The sequence below is a fragment of the Zootoca vivipara genome, chromosome 3 (assembly GCF_963506605.1).
Source record: "Zootoca vivipara chromosome 3, rZooViv1.1, whole genome shotgun sequence".
Lineage (NCBI taxonomy): Eukaryota > Metazoa > Chordata > Lepidosauria > Squamata > Lacertidae > Zootoca > Zootoca vivipara.
This window is the reverse complement of record NC_083278.1, coordinates 91,386,392-91,407,682: the sequence shown is the minus strand read 5'-3', so window position 1 is coordinate 91,407,682 and position 21,291 is coordinate 91,386,392. Positions and strand designations below refer to the sequence as shown.

Below are 21,291 nucleotides of genomic sequence, written 5' to 3'. Positions count from 1 at the left end.
CGCCCTTTCCATTAAATTATAGAGATCGAAAATCTGTGGCAGCGCCTGATACTGCTGGACTCTGACTCCCATCAGCCCCTACCCTAAATGGTCAAAGGTCCAGGATGGTGAGAATCGTAGTTCAGCTACCCCCCCCCCCCGCTAACGAGACCTCCTCGCCCCCTCTTCCTCTTTGAAACCGGCGTTGGGAGGAATGTGAATTGAATCCGGATTGTTCACCGCCTCCAGGAAACGGGAAGAAAGGCAGGGCAGCCCTGCGTCGGACCTCTTTGCGCCTCGTCCTTTGACAGAAGGGCCATTACAGGGAACCAGGCTTTTGAGCCCCCGCCCCTTCTTCCCTCCTCGGCTACACCTCCGCTCCTCCGATTGGTCCTCGGCCGCCCAATCCGCTGCCAGGAGAAGTGTTTGCTCTTTTTACGCTGCATTCGAAGGAGGGAAAAAAGAAAGAAAAAAACCCTCGGTTCGGGGGGAGGCGCTGCTTGGCGGAGCGATGTGGGCGGGCGGCTCCTTTTCCTTTTCGCCGCGTTTCCCTCCTCCTCCTCGAGAGGGGAGTTTCTGGCGCGGCGGCGCCTCCCCCGCGCCTAGTTGTTGTTATTTTGTTTGACGCGCCTGTCTTTCCCCGCCGCCGGCTTGCCTAGCACAGCGCTGCGTGTCCCAGCTCGGCTCCCCCAGCGATGCGCGCAGGCCGAGAGGCACTCGGGCGCTGACGATCTTCATTCGACGGCCGCTGAACTTTCCCTCGGGCGGGCCTGCGGCTCCAGCGGCAGTAGTAGTAGCAGCAGGAGGAGCCGGGCGTGGAGGGCTCTCCCTGGGCCCCGGCAGGATGTACACGGCCGGCCTGACGCCCTTTTACGCATCCAACTTCAACCTGTGGTCGGCGGCTTACTGCGCCCCGTCAGGGCCCGGCTGCTTCCCGCTGGATCCGTCGGGGCTCAAGAAACCTTCCTTCTGCATCGCGGACATTCTGCACGCCGCCGCCGCCAGCGCCGCCGGGGAGACGTCGTCGGTAGATGGGCTGCCCGGAGCGCCCTCGTCGGCCGCGCTGGCCGCGCACCTCGGGGCCGTGCATGCCCACTCGCAGTTCCACGCCGCGGCCTCCCCGCTCCGGCCCACGCCCCTGGTGGCCCCCGACGGGGCCGTCGCCTTCCCCGCCCGCCTGTCGCCTCTCTCCGCTGCTTTCCACCACCCTCACCCGCAGCAGCAGCACCGCTCTCCCGGAGGAGGCAGGGGCCCCAGCCACCAGACTCATCCCGGCTCGGCGCCCGCGCCCTCTAGTAAAGACTTGAAGTTTGGGATTGATCGCATTTTATCCGCCGAGTTTGACCCGAAACTCAAGGAAAGCAACACGCTGAGAGGTAGAGAGAAAGCCGAGAGTTTATTTTATTTTATTTTTAAAATCCCCATCCTCTTCCCCATTCCCACCCCACTGGTGAATTTAAGGAGTCCTGCTTCTGAAGTAGGAAAGGGGTTTGTGCGGATTGACAGGGAACCTCATTCATTCCAATGGACGTTGAGCGCAATTTCGCCGTCGATCGTTCTCATAGCTGTATTGATCTCGTGCGTGTGTCTGTATCTGTATAAAAATGCATGACTCTATGGATAATTAAATAGGGAGGCAGTGAGACAGATAGGCAAACCCCTCCGATTTCGGAGTTTGATTCCCGGAATTATATGTATGGAAATATTAAATGATAGCCACGTCCATAATTTAAAAGATTAGTGCCTTAGAAGAATGACAGCCCGGTTCAGTTCCTGGCATTTCAGAGCCCCTGGAGAAGGGCTGTGGTGGGTACCCTAGCCAGGAAGGCGAGCGTTATTTCGCCCCTGCCCTTCATGTGGATGCCGCCCCCCCCCCCGCATCTGAGTTGGCCACAGTGGGCTGGATTGGCCTTTGGTCTGATCCGGCTGGGCGCTTCTAATGTTCTCAGGAGAAAGGGTGGTTCTGGCGGCCTTCACCGGTTCGTGGATAGGTAGGTGCAACCCCGAGTATTTGCGCTGAGTGAAATGTAAGTTTCATCGCGTAATCGACGTGTTCTTCGGGTGGGGAAGGAACCCAGCGCCTTCATATTTGTGCTGTTTGTTGCTCAACGGAACTCACAGTTGAGCAATCGGCTTGACTAAAAGTTTCAGAAAGCAGCAGCAGCAGCAGCAGCAGCAGCAAACAGAAGCTACCACCAGCCTCCCTGTTCCGGCACGTATTTACTTGGGAGTAGGTTTCTTGGATTTCGACATTGCAGTGAAAGCATGCTTAAGCTCACTTTCTTTTGAATCCAGTGCGACTAAATCATCTACTTATTTATTTTGTCCCATCCCCAAACAAGCTCAATCTTGGGATTGATCTTTGGGGTAGTGGGGTCTGGACGAGAGAGAAAATGACATTGGGGGCATATCTACCCCAAAGACTGCCAACTATAGCATGGAGGCCTGGGGCACTGGATGAAAAGAATATCCCATTGCAGTCAGGGCTAAATATTCCCACTGATGCGAACAAATAGGAACTGTACCTAAGGTGGTTTCACTTTTCCATTTGGTAAATGGGTCGCCAACGCTTGAATTCCGAGGGTGACTCATAGACAGACCTCTTCCCTTCCAATGGGATTTTTGAGAACCCCCCCCCCCCAAGTCATGATTGTTGTTGCTGTTGTTATTGTTATTATTCTCTCTCGGAACCGTGCCAGATCCACTCCGTAGCTAAGGCAAATCGCTTGGATCAAAACTCAGTGGGCCCCAAATCGTCCTATACACGCTTGGCTAAAAAAAAAATCCCTTGACCCCAACGGAACTTCTCTGCAAAGTCAATGGGTTCGCCATTCCCTTCGGACATAAATCCAAGAGTGTCGGGTTAAAAGTGTGCCGGATCACGAGCGGGAGCTCAATCCAGACCTGTTAGTGAAACTAATAATGACAGAGAGTGAACGCAACTTTTTAACGGGGGCGGGGGTGCTGAGAGAAGGGCTTGCGTTTTCACGGTAAAGCGCCTCTATACCCCAATAATGTTGGTTTGGAGATTCTGCTCTGATCCGCCAATCCCCTTTGCTTCTTCCTTGTTCTTTCTCCAGTCCCAACACCTTCTGCCCTGGACCTTGCGGAATAGGAGGATCGTTCAAACCACCCCGAGCCAAAGCGCTTCATTGAGGGGAGTTAATGTTCCCATTTATTCCCATCAAACCTGCCATGGTAACGGGGCAGAGCCGCAGGTTTAGTTCTCTGGGTTACTTCTCGACTTCGGTCCGCAGTACACCCGCAGGAAAAAAGTTGGCGATTGCAACCCATCCTAAGCAAAACCACAACAACCCACCACCCGCATCCTGAACCTAAGAAGGTTTACCCGGGAGGATAGTCCCATTGCTTTCAACTGGACGGGGGAGGGGGAGGGCTCGCTTCCAAGTCAAAAATAAAATAAAATCTCTGTAACACCGTGGGTGGGTGTGAGTGGAAGAGGCAGCTCCGAGGCTCCGCACACATTTACTCGGGAGTAAAACCATTGAACGGAATGGTGCTCCTTCTGGGTGTAATTAGCAGCCTCACCACCGTCCAATAACGTCGTGCAAAAGCCCACCATTCTTCCCGTCTGTTTGAGAAGCCGCGCACCCGGCAGGGTAGGACTTTGGGGGGGGGTTAGAAATGGAGCCCCCTCTCAGCAAATGAGCAGGAGGCTCCCCAAGAACAGCAGGAGTGGCTCCCTGTGTTTCCAAGTGAGGGAAGCAAAAGGCACGACCGGGCGGGGGATCCCAAAGAAGGGCCTTTCCGTAAGACCAATTCTGCCCAGAGTCTAAGCTGCCTTAACCTGGCTTCAGGGAACGTGCGCCTTTTCTCTCTCCTTGCCTTCTTCTGTAACCGAGCTCTCCTTGTTCCTGTGCCCGCAGATTTGACTTCCTTATTAACCACCAGCCGCCCATCTGGGGTTCATCTCCCCGCCTTACAGCCTCCGGCCGGCCAGTTCTTCGCGTCTCTAGAGCCCATTAACGAGACCTCCGCGGTCCTGGGGCCTTTAAACACAACCCCAAGGAATTCCGTTCAGCACCAGTTTCAAGACACTTTTCCAGGTACAGACGCACCCTTCTTTTAAACTCGCACCCAGCGCTCACGGGGCGACCCCCTTCTGCCCCAAGGCATCCTTTCTCTCTGCTCTCCGGCGATCGTATTCCCAGGAACGCGCGCGGTTTACTTGGGAGTAAGGGCCGTGGGAGTCCATGGGACTTACGGCCAAGCAAACCTGCAGAAGGGTCGATTAGGCTCCGCAGCGCCCGATCCTAACAAGCGCGCGATCGTTAGGATCGCGGTATGGGCGCCATTGAGAGTTTTCTGTGGCGGTGGGGGCAGGCGGGCTGTGAGTGCCCAGCTCCTTACCGTGTAGTAGGAACGGTGTGGTAAGAGAGAGAGTCTTGAGGATTGAGAGGGGGTGCTTGCGAGAATTTGGCCCCCCTCGGCCTTGCCTAAAATCAATCTTAAAAAGGCTGTTCATACTTGGAAGAAAAGTTCCAATGGGATCCACGGGCTGCTTATTGTAAAGAGAAGTAGGTGACGTTTAGAAAGTCAGGAGTTTACAGGTAGCTCACCTTCAGGAAGAATCAGGGAATGGGAGGGGATACATATATGGGGACACGAGCTTGAATAGACCTGATCTCCAACACTAACGGTGCCTAAAATTAAAATAAAGGTCGAATTCATGTGCGGAATTATAAAGTGGGATGGGAGGGTGGGGTGAGTGCTTTGAAATAAATCGAGAGTACCCGTTAAGTGTTATTTTGCAAAGAAGGTGAAATCTATTGTTAGGATTATCCGTAAGAGACCCATGGGTCTTTTATTAGCGCCCGAATCCTGAAGGTGTTGGGCTACCAGTGCGCCCCACTGAACGCGCTTCGCCTTTTGCTTCTTCGGCGCCCCGACCCCTCATTCATGCGCTCTCGCTCTCTCTCTCCCTCTCCCTCCATTCCTCCCTCCCCCTTCCTTCTTCCTTGGTGCCTTCCTTCCACCCTGCAGGGCCTTACGCGGTGCTCACCAAAGACACGCTGCCTCAGACCTACAAGCGGAAGCGCTCGTGGTCCCGAGCGGTTTTCTCCAATCTCCAAAGGAAAGGCTTGGAGAAGCGCTTCGAAATCCAGAAGTACGTCACCAAACCGGACAGAAAGCAGTTGGCAGCCATGCTGGGACTCACGGACGCGCAGGTAAGCGCTTGCGCGGGGCGCGGACCCCTGGTTCGACGCGCCAAGGAAACAAAAACGGGCATCGCAAGGTTAGGATCGGGTTAACCCAACAATCAGTGAAATGTAGTATCAGTAAAAGTCTAGATGAGAGGACATTTCCCCTTTATTCCAAGAGGGCAGACCTTTAATCATCATCATCATCTTTATGATGTTTTACAAATTCCAGAGAAGTAGGGGTGACACACACACACACACACACACACACACACACGAGTCTTACGCCGCCTTAAAAACTGGTATAAGCTTTCTTGAAGTAGAGAACCCACGTAGTAAAATAAACCGTAACCTCGTCCACTAAGGCTGCAATCCAGGGCATGTTTAGGATTTCCCTGCAAAGCGTGCGCTCGACCCTGTGCATATTTACTCCAAGATAAGTTCCTCTGAATCGCTTCTTACATCTTTCTTTGCCGAGTTTGTTTGGGTTTGCTTCCGCGTAATAAACCAAAGCGGAGGTTTCTTCCCCTCCCACCATTGCAATATTGTGAGCAGCTAGCCCCCTTTGCGTTCAGCCGCACTGTTGGTGGGAAATCAGCAAAGGATCGGGCTGCGCGTTTGGAACCGAGAGGATTAGACAACCGTGGGCAGGAGGAGAGAAGAGAGGCATTGAGATACTTGTGCTCCTCACCCCCCCCCCCGCCTCCGGCTTGATTTGTAAAGTATTGCAGCGTTAAAATGAGGTACCTTCACATTGCTTCGCGCTTAGTAATGCAGTAAATACATGTCGATTTGCTGAAGCGAGCAAAGGGGGGGGAAGGGACCAGAAGTTCACGCGAAGATTTATGTCAGTTACACCCGGAGTGTTTATTTTGGCTGTGAGTGGGAAAAGCCAGCGAGGAAGGACGAAATTGGCTGCGATGGGAGATGAGGATTGGGGGCTTTAACTGTGAAGTGCTGTCGTGGTAGGAAACTCAACTAAAGAAGCGGGGAGGCCGTGTGATATTTCGACCTTGTGAAATGCTACTTTGGAGGCAGGCTGCTGACTGTTGGACAAGGTTGAGGTGTGGGGCTGAAAAAAACACAAATGCTGCTTGTGGGTGCAAAATCTTGCAAGCCAAACGCCTTTCTCCTTGAGAGACCAGCCTCTCCCCACCCTCGAATGAGCTGTAGAACAGTCCAGCAGGACTCATGGACATCCTCAAGGGATGTTTCAAAGTACTTTTCCAGCCCCTTATTTCGTTGTAATGGAAAATATTCTATAGGAGGGATTAAATCCCTTGCACACAGAGAATATTTCCCCTTGGCAATAGAACCTGAGTGGTGTAATAGCATCTAAGGCTATATGTTTGTGGTGTGTGTTTTTCGGAGTCTAGGGAAATATACTGGAATATATTTCTTCCTGAATACACACAGAATGTTAAGGTGTACTGAGGAACGTTTATTTATTCATTCATTTCTTTTACATCCCGCCTTTTTCTCTAAGGAGTTGAAGGTGGATTGCATAGTAGTAGTAATAATAAATAATAATATTTTTTTATTTATACCTCACCCTCCCCGGCCAGAGCTGGGCTCAGGGCAGCCAACACCAAACATGAATTACAATAAAACGTAATAGAAAAAAGAAAAACAACAACAAACAGTTAATTAAAATACGGCTTAAAATACAGCTTAAAATGCAGCCTCATTTTAGTAAAGGTAAAGGTATCCCTGACCGTTAGGTCCAGTTGAGGATGACTCTGGAGTTGCACACTCATCTCACTCTATAGGCCGAGGGAGCCGCGTTTGTCCGCAGACAGCTTCCGGGTCATGTGGCCAGCATGACTAAGCCGCTTCTGGTGAACCAGAGCAGCGCATGGAAACGCATAAATCAAGACCATAAAGGGAGGAAACATCAGATACTCACTCGAGCCAGCTATCCATGCTGGTCCTACATTGGCCAGCAAAAAAGCCAAGGAAAAATTTATATACCAAATCCCATAAAAGGGGTCAGAGTGAGTCTAAGCCGAAGTTCCAGGCAGAACAGCTCCATCTTGCAGGCCCTGTGGAAAGATGTCAAATCCCGCAGGGCCCTAGTCTCTTGTGACAGAGCATTCCACCATGTTGGGGCCAGTGCTGAAAAGGCCCTGGCCCTAGCTGAAACCAATCTAACCTCCTTGAGGCTTGGGACCTCCAAAGTGTTGTTATTTATGGACTTTTAGGTCCTCTGCGGGGCATACCAGGAGAGGCGGTCCATAGTTCTTATTTAATCCCCACAACAACCCTGCAGGATAGGTTAGGCTGAGAGCGAGTGACAGGCCCAAGCTCACCCAGTGAGTTTAAGGGCTGAGTGGAGATTTGAAACCTGGACACACTAACTATTGTACCACATGTACTATTTTCATTCATGTTAACATAATTATATGCTGTACCCTACCTTTAAAAAGGACCAGGTTACCAGTGTATAAATTGGTCCCAATCCAATTAAAGTTAATTTAATTTTCAGAAGCAACCAATCAATACTTTTGAGTAAACATATACAGAATTATGCTTCAGGGTGCACCAAAAGTAACAGGATAAATTAGGTTACAACCCCTGAGAGTAAGCCCCATTGAATTCAATAGGCTTATGAGTATACATGGTTAGGATTAAGCTCATGACTATATTTTGTGAGATGAGGGGGCATATAGGTCCAGTGCCGAGGGCCTTCTGATGGTTCCCTCACTGCGAGAAGCCAAGTTACAGGGAACCAGGCAGAGGGCCTTCTCGGTAGTGGCACCTGCCCTGTGGAACGCCCTCCCACCAGATGTCAAAGAGAAAAACAACTACCAGACTTTTAGAGGACATCTGAAGGCAGCCCTGTTTAGGGAGGCTTTTAATGTTTAATAAATTATTGTATTTTAATACTTCTGTTGGAAGCCACCCAGAGTGGCTGGGGAAACCCAGCCAGATGGGCGGGGTATAAATAATAAATTATTATTATTATTAAGAATACGCTGTGACTGTAGCGCTGTGCATGTCCTACTGATCATGAGAGTTTTGGCTTTCTATACAGTGGGGCCCAATCCAATGCAGGATTAGACTTCACCATGTTGAAAACTGTATAATTGTGACCACTGAACTTGAGAAAGGCAGTCATCTATAGCTGCTAAATCTGTATCTACCAAATAAATACATTAATCAAATATAAACAAATCAATATTATGTAACCTCTTGCACCTAAGAGAACAAGCACAAATAAAGGAGACATCTAGGACATGATCCAGCCAAAACCATGCACACTCCAGCCCCACTGATTTCAGTGGGAGAGTTCATATATGTTTACCAGTGTGATCATGCGCATTGGCTCAGAAGTAAGCCCCATTGACTCCAATGGGACTCACTTCCATGAAAGTGTGCATGGGATTGCAGCCTAACTCTCTCCTGGTTGAAAGCAGTGGGGTTTGAAAGAGCTTAACTTGGGCTGGGTCCGTGCCCTTGGTTTCTATAAAGACAATCCTACTGTCATTTGGACAAGACACACATACATCAAGAAGTGCAGCCCCAAATTGTCAGTGTTAACATATTTCTGTTCAAGTACCATTCGTCTATGGAATATTAGAGACCAGCCACAAAGCCAGCAACTTTGATTTCAAAGTGCAGCTGGTCTGCTGGCTAGTCTGGCCGCAGTGAATCTGGGACTGCAGTAGAAAATTGGCAATAATTTATCCTAACCCTTATGTGAGCTTGCAAAGCTGTAGAGCATGGTAAACAACTAAATATCAGTAATAAAAATACTTTCAGCTAAAAAAGAGAGGGGGGGCCATGAGATTGGAGGGTGTGGGGAATAAGGGACTGAGCTGTTCTATTGTGACAATGTGGAAAGCCTAATAAACTATAGGCACATTGGTTTCAAAAGATCACTTCCTTAATGAATGGTTGATATTTGCCTACATGTGCAGGGATAGCAACTGCTATCCATGTACTACTACAATGAGTTGTTGATTCAGCATTTAGATCTATTCCAAGTACATCCATTGAAATCGACTCACTTTGGCCCATTAATCCCAGTGAGTTGTTCTGAGGGAGCATCTGAGTTGGATGCAAGGTCCTTTGTTCCATCAGACTGGCTTTCTTTTCCTTTTCCTTTTTAATTGACGTGTATCCATTCAATATACTCAACCCCAAGAGAGAACTACAAAGGATTCCTGCGGCAGAGAAGAAAAACCTCAATGGGGATTTTATGGCTTGTTGCCAGGAAAACACCTCTTCCAGATTAATACAGGAATCCTAGACATATTATCATTTGAGTGTAGGTCCCACGAATTTCAACAGAATACCCAAGTGGGTTTAGGGAGGAGATTACTAAGTAAAGAGTAAACATCTTTGGACTGCAATTGTGTGTGTACTTGCCTAGCAGTTCCACTGAAATCTGTAGGGCTTGCTTCTGAGTAAACAGTAGGATTGGCACTGCATTTACGGTCATCCCCCCCCCCTATTTCAATTTTTTTTGACATAACTGTTTTAATTTAAGGTAATTATTTTAAAAGATCAAAATAAGAGAGGCTAGAGTAATAATAAATCTGTCTCTATTGAACATACTTCCTAACTTCTTTAATTCATTTTTCTTCGAAAACTGGAAATGAATGTTTTTCTTATTAAATTCAGATCTGCTCATTTCTGCTTAAGCTTGGGCTTGTGGGCCCCTCTTTCCCAGATTTATCCAGCACAATGGGATCAAGTGCCCATGATTCCTGTGGTGGCAAAAAGTATTGGAGTAGGGAATGGGGGGGGGTGTAGTATAATATACCGGTAGCTAAGTTGTGGACGGAGAAAATATTTTCTCTACACTCATAAAACACAATATTTCACACGTGTTCAGAATTTAAGCCTGAATTTTACTTATTTTCCTATGCCCATGAAGACTAGAATGCTTTACTCTTTTAAAACATACATTCCTTATTTTTATATCTCTGGGCCAGGGGTACAAGAACATGGGCTGGAAGTTAGTGGTGCCCTGGATTTTGGGAGGGGGAGAATTGCAGTCTCGGCTCAGCCCCCCCCATCTGATGCCCTGTGTGTCTCTGCTCTGTGGTTCACTTGCAGGTGAAAGTCTGGTTCCAGAACAGGCGCATGAAGTGGAGGCACTCCAAGGAGGCGCAGGCGCAAAAGGACAAAGAGAAGGAGCCAGAAGAGAAGCCAGCAGGGGGCGCTGTGCCCACAGTTGAGGGAGAGGCGGAGCACAGCCCTAGCCGCTCAGAAGGCGAGAGCGAAAGCAGCGAGGCTGAATCCCTGGATCTGGAGCCTGGCAGCGATGCGGAACGGACTGAGGTGGGGGCCGACACCGAGCAGGCCCTGCAAAGGCACAGCCCCGAGCTGCAACACCTGTCCGGATCGGAGACTGCAGTTCACCCTGAGCCACCTTTGGCTCCCACAGGCCTGGACCAAGGCAGAGAACCTCTGAGGCGCCTGGAGCCCTCTTTTTGCTTACGGGACTCCCCGTGACTGCCTCTCAAAGAACCAGCTGTCTGTTTGGGAAGCTGCCAAAAAGCCGAGTGATCGTCCCGTTTGGGAAATAGTAGCACCCCCTAACTGCAGGTGGGTGTGGGGTACAATAACCCCTAGGAAATATGTTATTTTTTTATGAGGTAAACTACCTCTGAACTGCCAGATTTGGGGTACTAACCTCTGCTGCAGGTGGGAAGATCAGAGGTTTCTTGAACTATGTAGGGCATCAGCCCACAGCAGTGAGTGGGCTCTGGGGGGAGGGCAGTCCTGTTCAGCTAAGAGCCTCAGGATCTAATAGAAAGTAAACTCACAGAAGTAGCTCAGGGGAGACCTTTCCCATGCTTCGCTGGCAGAGGAGCCTTCCCGGGTCCAGGAAATCACAGAGACCATGTCTTCTTCTTTGTCCTTCTCTAACCCCCCCACCTGCCTTCCCTCATTCACAATGTGAAGTATTTCACCAACCCCAACCCCTTGCCAAAATGTGTTGCTTTGTGTAATCTGGCCAAGAAATACTGCACTGAAAAAAAGAACAGAAAAGTAGACTGTAAATAAATTGTTTGTTTAATTTGTGATGTCTGGTTTTGTTACTAGATAGAGCAGCCTAGTTGGGTTGATCCACAACTGGGACACAATTAAGACCTTTAGAGGCTCCGAATGATCATCTGTACCATGGAAAGAAATGAAAATAGTATATAAAAAAGAGGTTTTGGTACCCTCATACATATCTAATTCAAAATATAAACAATAATAAATCATAAAATAAAAAAATATTTTCCAAAATGAAACAAAACCTACAGTTAAGATGGAAAATAATGTTTATTATAGTATACTTCCACTTTATTTATATTTGGAAAAATGTATCCTACTTTTTTTTCAAATTGCAAAGTATTTGATCAGATCCTCAGAATTAATTTTACATAACACACCTACTTAGTAGAGCCCTATTGCCATAGTCGTTCTGTTGGGATTTTTAATATACTTCAACTGAGAAAATGAACGCTCAGCTGAGCAATTTGTGACTATTAATGTTAAAAATCCAGTAATGGAATTTTTTTGTGTGGTGCCCCCCTTCCCACGATACCTTTAAGCACGTGCTTCTTTAATGGTTAATCCACTTGCAGTGAGACAACTCCTTGACTGAAGCCTTTTTTCTCTCGCTCTCAGAGGTGGAAAACCTGTGGCTCACCAAATGTTGTTGGACTCCAATTGCCATCAGTATCAGCCATAGCCAGGTATGATGGAAATGGTAGTCCAGCAACATTTAAAGGGCCACATGGGCATAGCCAGTATATTTGTTGGGGGGTGGGCAGCCAAAGTTGTTGAGCATTTTTTAAAGGAAATCACCCCATAAAGATGACATCACGTGGGGCAGGCTTCTGCTAAAGGGGGGGGGGCAGAACCTCAGATAATTGAGTAATTTCAATGCTTTTCAGTAATATTTGTGGATCTTGGCTGTGCCCATGGAGGGCCACATATTCCCTGCCCTAGATTCAACACTCCCCCCCTCCCCAATTCTCACTCACTGTATCAGCAGCAGGAACAGATATTCCACTTTAGATGACTGCTTTAAAAATAATTTTAAACATCAAATAGAAATTTTGTGGGCTAAATCAGCTTCAGTTCTTGAGCTGAGGAAGCCACAGTTGGTATGCTTTCACTTTGCTCGTTTACGCTTCTAAACGTTTAGTGGACCTTAGATGATCTTACACTGCAGGAAGTAGGGTCCTTTTCTTTTAATTGGTTAAATAAGAAATTGCATTTAAATATAACTGATCACTTAGGGGCTGTCACCTTTCTCGTTTTTTTTTTATTTCTGGTAGATGTGGCTTTATTATAGTTGAAAGCTGCCATCATAATAAATGTTTTAATATTAAACCCAACAGAAATGTTTAAAATAAAAGAATTGGTGCCACACAGGCAATCCTAAGAACAGTTTCTAAGCAACTGGATCTCATGCCCCTGGAGTTAGAAGCTAGTCTGCAGCCCTTTCTGCACTTACCTGGGAGTAAGCATCATTGAATTCAATAGATCTTACTTCTGAGTAGGCATGCTTACCGAGGAATAAGTCCTATGGAACACAGAGGAATTTCTGAATGCACTAGAATGAATCCTACGTCTTGTTGAACCCTGTGGAAAGAATATTTGAGTCAATGTGTTTATTTTATGCTGAAGATAAAAGGATTCAACATCTAAATGAAGCAGCATCACTAAAATAGTAACGCTCTTAGATTACAACCAAATTTGTAGGGGATAAATCTTAAAAATAGGTGGAGCTCCCCACCTGAATTACTACCTGAATCACAAACTGGAAATTAAATTAAGACTGAAAGCTAGCCCTCTCCCTCTCTCTCTCTCGTCCCCTTCTCCCGACAATGCACTCTATGAATGCGTCTGTTACCCGTGCTGAATCTCCATGCAACATAGCTGCCAAGTTCCCCCTTTGTTTAAGGGAAATTCCCTTATGCTGAATAGGCTTCCTCATGAGAAAAGGGAAAACTTGGCAGCTATGCCATGCAAGCCCACGAGACAGATCGGTATTACCGGTATTCGCACGAGCTCTGGAGATTTCCCCGGGTTAGGCAAAAGAACCTGCTAATTATCTGGCTCAAATTAAAGGTTCAGAAATTCCGAGCCAAACTTACTCGTTCTTGAGAGCAGATCCACTGAAACAGATGAAGTTTTAGTTAGCCGTGACAAACGAGTCCCATTGATTTCAGTGGGTCTGCTCTAAAGGATGACTCAAGTCTGGATCCAGTCCAAAGGGTTCACACGCCTGGACTTCCATGTTGGGTCCCTAGATGTTGCTGGACTACAACTCTCATCATCCGTGTCCATTGGCTATACTGTCTTGGGCATGATGGACCTTGTAGTCCAACAGCATCGGAGGACCCAAGGAGGTTGAGGAACACCAGCGGAAGAAGTCCACAGAAGGCGTCATCGGTTCCCACCAGTTGGCCTAGTCTACTTCCTCCGTGGTTGAGCAAAGCAACGAGAGTCTGACTTCCTATAGACTTCTTCCTCCCCCAGGCAATGAACCTAATAATAGCAGCTAAACGGAGCCTCCACATAATTTCTATAATTCGATCCGAGCCACCCGATCTGTTTGCTGGCTAGATGAGTTCTTGTTCTTCCAGCTGTAAGCGGGCCACCCTTCTCTGGCTCAGCAGAAATATGGCCCTCCATTATAAAAGCGCAAAAGAGAGTGGAAAGTCCAATCTAAATTAGTTGCAGATTGAACTAGAAACCCAGGCAGGCGCTCCAAAGCGTCCAACAGGTGGAGTGGGGTGGAGTCTCATTCTTTGGAGGTCTTTAAGCAGAGGCTTGACATGCATATGTCAAGAGTGCTTTGATGGTGTTTCCTGCTTGGCAGGGGGTTGGACTGGATGACCCTTGTAGTCTCTTCCAACTCTATGAATCTATGATTCTAGGTGCCTGTAAACTGGCGTTGTTATCTTCTGAGCTCTGGCTGGAGAGTTGGCCTTGCTGAACTCAGTTGGACTTACTTCAGGGTGCATAAGGTAGAGTTCTCGTGGTTTAGCCAGGAAGTGATATTTTCCAATCTGACTTTTTCCTGGCTTCGCAGGAAAGTAAGACAAAATACACACATACACACCACAAAACAAATTCCTCATTCTCTTTGTTTGCCTCAACCTCCCATACAAGCGGTGGGGGTGGTTCCAGAGTCTATTAAAATATAAAGTCTACCGAAAAAAATATCTGTTTCTTTAAGAACGGGGACTTCGTCTTTGGTTTAGGAGATCTGAAGGACGAAAACAGAATATGAAGGATAGAACTCATTCGGTTCCTAGGCCTTTCCCCAAAGCGTCATTTTATTGAGTTAAGAATAAATGGACTAAGCAGACTCCAGCCACTTTCCATATTGCCTGGAATGACGCGGCAGCGCAGTTCACGCTTCCCAGAAAGGAAGCCCCACCGAACACGGGCGTGTTGTGCTTGACGTGTTTCAACTTGAAACACACACTGGTGTGTGTTCTTACGATCTCGGCGGTTTTTTTGTTCTGATTTTGACTGGTGAGATGGAGGACAATTTAGCAAGCAACCGGTTCAGGAGTCCGTCTCAAAAAGATCACACTGCAGACATCCGCCATCGCAAAACCCCCTCAAATTTAAAAATCACCTTTTGATTATTTTTTTAATTGCCCCTTTTCATCTTGAAATATGACGTTCCTCGTATAAGCTTCGTAGAGTCAGATGCTCCACGCATTTCTCTGAAAGGCACAAAGACTGGGATTTATTTCCCAGACAAGGCGTTTAGGATCCGGACTCTCCGACCAGAGATGCAGACGAGGCGAGCTTTATCCTCTGTTTGGCGGCAGAGCCCCTTCTCAGGAAAAAGGGGGACTTCTGTCGCAGAAAAAGGACTGAGATTTAAGTTTCAGGTACTCAAGAGCTGGAGAGGGGTCAATCAGGCTGAATTCATCTTGGAAGTACTGTAATTGCAAGCGAGTTTCACTCGACCCAACGAGCGAGCCTTCCCACATATTTAAACTGCCCCATATCCAGGTAGGATAAGTGTCAAAAGACCCGACGAAATCAAAAAGAATCCAGGCGGTCAATGGTACAATTTTAGTCCAAAGAGATTGACCTGCATCGAAATGTTTCCCGGATTGAACGTGTTGCCTTTGGGATGGCACCAAAGGGAAATCGCGATAGCGCGCCGCTCGAAAAGCACTTTTCAAAGAAGGGAAATCCCAGAGTTCGCATATACAGGCTATATACAATATATATGATTCCATGATGACTCGCCCGCATGGAGCATTATGTCAGAGCGAGATAGAAATCTGTGATGATTCTTTTTTCCTGGGTAGCCTCTCCATCTTAAACACACAACAAGGCGCTTTGAAATGCAAGGGGAGTCCCTTCCCGGCGCGCTCGGCGTTTGCGCGAGTCCCGGGCCGGCCCGTTTCCACATCTGTTTAGGAGGGGGGGTTAAATAAGTTCTTGTTTTTAATATTAACTCTGTTTCTCAGTCGCTTCGGGGGTTCACGCTCAGGACAGAAAGGCGTAAACTCCTAAAATTAGGATATTGAATAGGTATTGGGGATGGAGTCTCAGTCGTTCAAGAATTTCAGCCTTGCTGGTTATGGCGCAGGAAATTTTAGACTCTGCACTATATGATATTTAAGGGATTTGGGGTCGTCCCCACTTTGGATGTTGATGTGTATGCCTTCTTCCAAAATGTGGTGAGCCGGCCCAGCTTGCGTTGGGGGGCCCTCGGCTCAATCTGCGGTGAGTGGGGGGCTCTGGGGTTTCTCCCCAAAGACAACATCTACCGCTGCTCACTTGGGGGCTCGGTATATTACAGCAGCCCCAGCCTCGAATGCCATAATTTCATATTCATAAATATTCGAACATTTCCCCCTCCCTTTTCCAGAAACACAATGGACCTCTGTGTGCAGCTGAAGTGAAAAATGTTGAAAAAGTCCTGTTGATTTCAAGGAGAGGGTTGAAAACCACTTGCTCAGATTCCAAAGAATAAATAAATGGTGCAACGCTGCTTATGGGCGGGATCGGGCCCGATTGCTAAACCGAATTGCCGAATACATGCGCATATGTACGTACTGTACACACACGTATAAAATAAGGAGTCACACAAATATAGTTGCTGTCGTAGCGAAGCCAAGGAAACATTTTTTGGTGAGGGTGTGTCTCCTGCAAATTTCATATTTGTCTGTCAAGAAACGGGCAACGGCACAATAATCTGGAATTAATGCAAGGTTTGGGGACGGCCTCGCAGGCTTGCTTTTTATCCTACACAAAGCGTCCCTCAAGAGCTGCGCAGGCAGATTAAAATGATAGAAAGCTATTATTTTTTCTCTTTAAGGAAAGTCTTTTTTTCATTTCTTTAAGGGAAGTCTTCTAGACCCTGAGCTGGGGATTATGCACGCTTCCAATTCAATGTGTTTGCATGTCTACAAACACACAGACACACTGGGTTGGAAACGTGTATATAATCCCGACTCCAGGAGCTGAGAGACCTCGCTTTTTAAAATATATCTATCTAGATATCTGTATATGGAAGGGACTGCAGAACAAAAACAGTCCTCAGATACCGCAGTGCAATCGTAAGCATGTTTACTCGGGAGTAAGTCTTACTACCGTAAACTCAATCGGACGCAGTCCCTAGTAGGTAAGTGGTGTTGGGGCTGAGATCACGATCCTGTGCAAATTTACGAGGGAGTAAGTCCCGCAGAACTAACTGAGACGTCCTTCGGAGAAAACGTCCCTAAGGTTGGGCGGGAACTGGCACATTTCCAAAACAGGTTTACTCCGGGAGTAAGCCCCATTGAATATGATAGGGATCTACTCCTAAGTACCGGTATGTGTGTGTGTAAGATTGTAGCCCAACTGCAAGTTAGTCTCCCAGGCTAGGGGGACTCTTAAAAGGTAAAGGGACCCCTGACCATTAGGTCCAGTCGTGACCGACTCTGGGTTTGCGCGCTCATCTCGCATTATTGGCCGAGGGAGCCGGCGTATAGCTTCCAGGTCATGTGGCCAGCATGACAAAGCCACTTCTGGCAAACCAGAGTAGGACTCTTAATCAACAGCAAAACCGCTCTAGGAAGACTGATTCGGAACAACGTGGTGCACTAACAGCTTTGGCGACGATCCGGCTTGTCAAAGGAAAGCGTTTGGCGCGTCCCTTTCATTGCAGGTGAAGGCGAGAAAGTCCAGCGTCTGAGAAAGGACCAGGACGCCACTAAATAAAGGACTGAGGTGATTCTCGCCCTATAGCGAGTATTTTTCATTGCTATTAAAAATACAACCTAATACGGTGCATCGTTCGATGTTTTAGGAATTAACATTTCGATTCACCACTCAGTTACACAGAAATAGTGACATTTAAGAAGATCTGTGTGGCTGTGCTGCTCCTAAACGTTCAGGCCCCATTAGTTTATATGGGTATCATTTCGGCCTGTGTCTAATATTGCACCTTAGAGCTCATTAGGACGGTGAAGGCTTTAATTCTACTGAGAGTTATGTGGGAGTAAGTCCTGTGGAACTCAGTAGGGCTTAATGTCACGCGGTCCCAGCTCCTGCCCACCTAGCAGTTCAAAAGCACGCCAATGCAAGTAGATAAACAGACGGGAAGGTAAACGGCTTTTCCGTGCGCTACTCTGGTTCCGCCAGAAGCGGCTTAGTCATGCTGCCCACATGACCCGGAAAAACTGTCTGCGGACAAACGCCGGCTCCCTCCGCCAGTAAAGCAAGATGAGCGCTACAACCCCAGAGTCGTTCCCGACCGGACTTAACAGTCCGGGGTACCTTTACCTTTACCTTAAGGCTCACTGAATGCAGCTAAGCTCTTTTCAGAGAATGCATCCTTGGATGGCATTATAAAAGTAACTAACTAGTTATCCAAACGTTATTGAAGGAACACAACCAGGGAAATCCATATATATTGGCTTTGTTGCGTTGGAAACTGAAGATTCAACGATCTGCAGAATTTTATTTTATTTTATTGTTTGTTTGTTTGTTTGTTTACAAAAAGAAAAGATCTGAAAAATATATCGGAGGAAGAGGAGACCTCAAATGTGAAGCATATCTCCTTGAAATTATTTTCCTGGGATCAGCCTGACCGACCTCTAGGACTACTAGAGGCGGGTTGGTCGTCTCAAACACACGAGTCTCCGGGCCACACCGCTGCTAAGCGATTTCCTCTGCAGAAAGTAGAGTTATACGTATAACGCGCATGAGACGTTTTCGTGGAAGTAAGGCCGACAACGTTCAGTGGGATTTATTTCCAAGTAAGCGAGTGTAGTATCGCCATTGTTGGGGGAAGGATACCAGCGGGACATTGAATAAAGTAGCGGTGGAATATTTTAGATCAGTGGTTCCCCCTTGATTCCAGAAACTCATCCCAGTGTCCCCTACCCTATTCAGAATAGCGGTTTGCACGACACACTAAAGTTCAAAATAGTAATGATAAATTGCACGTTTATTCGAAATCCAGGTAAAACTTTTAGTTTAATTAATTCAACAAAACTGACGAACTTCATTCAGTGACACCAGCTTTTCAAAGTCTGATAGCCAATTAGGCCCCCAGCGCCCTTTGCCTCGTAGCGCCCCCGACTGTCCACTTTGGGCACCGCTGTTATAGATGATGATGATAAAAAAAGAAGTGGCTGCAGCTGGATTTTGTTCCTAAATCCGAATTTACAGACTGCTTCTTTAGGTTGGGATGCCACCAACCTTCCTTGGAAGTGAGTTGCCGTTGAGATCAGGGAGAGGGACTGACTCCCACGTCCACGGTGCTTCAGCCCGGCGGTGCCAACGTGGCTTCTTCAGGAGGACTTGGAGGGAAAAGGCCCGCGAGATGAGTTCAAGGGGGAAGCAGACAGTCTCTCTCCAACGCGGTCTTGGCTTTCCGTGCTCAGCAGGCAAAAATAAAAATAAAACTCTCTGAAAAGAGGAACCCCATTTATTCAACCCAATCCAGGGAGCGAGAGAGAAAATGGTGGTTTTAAAAAATGTATATCTTTCGAAATGGCTTTGGAGAAGGCTCAAAGAAATCCCGGGCGCTTTCTCCTTGAAATGCACTTCGGTCGGAAGCTCTCCGCTCGCTTTCCTTGGCAGGACATTCCCGCCCCTGAAAGTTGGTGGGGTTTTCCTTCCAAAGAAAGCGGCCGCGATCTTAGGAGCGCTTAATTGGAAGAGGCAACCCCTCCGAGTGAGCAGGGGAGCTGCTCCTTTGCATGTCAAACGTGTCTTACTTAGCCTGGATCTACTTATTCCAACTAAGCGGCCCTTCTCACCAGAAATGGCCTGGTCCGATTTCTTTCCCAGTGTTGAAACTCCCACTTACGATTTGTTTTGTTAGGCACCAGAGGTCATAAATACCTTCTTTGGAGGTAAGGTGTTGGGGAGGGTGGCGGCACTCCAGCTGCAGACACCCATGGGGGAAACGGATTGCCTTGACCCACTGCAGTCTGGATTCAGGCCTAGTTTTGGGTCCGAATCAACGTTGGCTGGCCTGATGGATGACCTCCTTTGGGGGAAGCAGGAGCCTGATCTTGTTGCTCTTTGCTTTGGATACTGCTGACCATGGTAGCCTCCTGGACCATCTCAAAGAGTTATGAGTTGTTGGCCCTGTTTTATACGGTGGTCCCACTCCTACTTATGGGGCTGGGTTCAGAGAACAGGGTTTGGGGATTGGGCATCAGGCCCTATTTTGTCCCTAGTGCTATTTATTTAAGATCTATAATAAGTCATTTTGAGAGGTCATGAAGACATTGGGGCACAATGTCACCAGCATGCTGGTGACATTCAGCTCTGTTTCTGTTACATTTTGGTCAGGAGAGGCTGTCACTCTTCAGAACTTGTGGTTGGTGAGCTGGATGAATAATAACCTGATACTGAGTCCTAGTAAGATGGAGACTCTCTGGGAAACAGGTTTCCGGGTTCAGGAGTTGGGGTGCTGGACTGCTTGTGCACAGGGTTGCACTTCCTCTGAAGGGACAGGGATGTAGCATGGGGGTGGGGGGTGGGTGCTCCTTGATCCATCCTTATCACTGGAGGCTCAGGTAACCTCCATGGCGAGGAGGACCTGCTACTCACTTAGTGTATGTGGTATGCCAACCATGCCCTTTCCTGGGCAGGGATAACTTGGCCACTGTTTTTCGTGCATTGGGAACTTCACTGTTGGACTACTGTGATGCACTATATGGGGGGCTTCCCTTGAGACTCATCCATAAGTTGAAGATGGTGCAGAGTGTTGCTGCTAGGTTGCTGAGTGGCTTTCCTGAACAGGTGTGTATTACACCTGTGTCCCGGGAGCTTACCTGAACAGGTGTGCATTACACCTGTGTCCCGGGAGCTGCACCGTTGCTGAATAGCTACTGGGACTTATTACTAATCAATAAAGCCTTGCACAACTGGGCACAACCAGGTTGCCTGGAGGACCTCCTGCCCTTCATGGATGTGCATGACCGCTTAGATCATCGGGCGAAATGTTACTTGTGGCATTGGCCCCTAAAGAATATCATAAGGGGGTGACAAAACAGGCGCAGGGCAAGCCTCCCAGAACTTTCACGGCGTTCACTCTGTACTAGATTGCATCCATTTGTAGCGCTCACTTACTGCGACCATGCGAATTTAGAACCGGGTGGGACTCTTCCTTCAGACTAAAAAAGGTCGGGGGTGGTTTGTCAAGAGGCTTAGTTGCCCCCCGCCCGTGAGCTGCTTGAAATTCACGTCGTATCCTAACCCAAGAGAAACGCTGCGATTGAGAAGAAAACAGCTTTTCTTTTGACGAAATGAGCTTGCCCTCCAAGATCACCCCAGCACTAAGCCGGTGAGCTGGAAACTCTTTTGGTTTCAAGAATTAAGAATCACGCCGGGTGTGGAGAAGAACCGTTGTCCGCGGCTGCTGGGGTTGATATGTTAGTCGTAGTTCAGCAGCATCTGGGGGCGCGGGCAAAGGTTCATCACATCTGTACGTTAGAAGTAGCAACGGGAGTCTCTTCTCGTGAACTCAGAAATAAGTCCCGTTTAGCCAGAAGGACCTTCCTCACTAGTAAATGTCCCCGGGTCTTATAAAATTCAGAGGCACTTCACTTCCGCGTATCAAGGCTTGAATTAACGAGCTGGTGCAGATATGCTTCCAAACTTAAAAAGGGCTAGGATTCAGAAACATTGGGTTTCCCCCCTCCCTTTCCTTTCA

General features: G+C 47.8%; 1 protein-coding gene across 2 annotated transcripts; it reads left to right on the top strand.

Moving 5' to 3' along the window:
* The first annotated feature begins 587 nt into the window (after positions 1 to 587).
* On the top strand, positions 588 to 17,819 carry HLX (H2.0 like homeobox). 2 transcript variants are annotated; one of them, XM_035111385.2, is made up of 4 exons: positions 588 to 1,355; positions 3,867 to 4,046; positions 4,984 to 5,168; positions 10,206 to 17,817. In XM_035111385.2, the coding sequence occupies exons 1-4, from the start codon at positions 824 to 826 to the stop codon at positions 10,602 to 10,604; spliced, it is 1,296 nt and encodes a 431-aa protein (XP_034967276.1). In that variant the 5' UTR covers positions 588 to 823; the 3' UTR covers positions 10,605 to 17,817. The 2 variants fall into 2 exon arrangements, with proteins under 2 accessions (XP_034967276.1, XP_034967277.1); XM_035111386.2 differs by lacking the exon at positions 3,867 to 4,046 and having other exon boundaries at positions 611 to 1,355; positions 10,206 to 17,819.
* Positions 17,820 to 21,291: the final 3,472 nt, after the last annotated feature.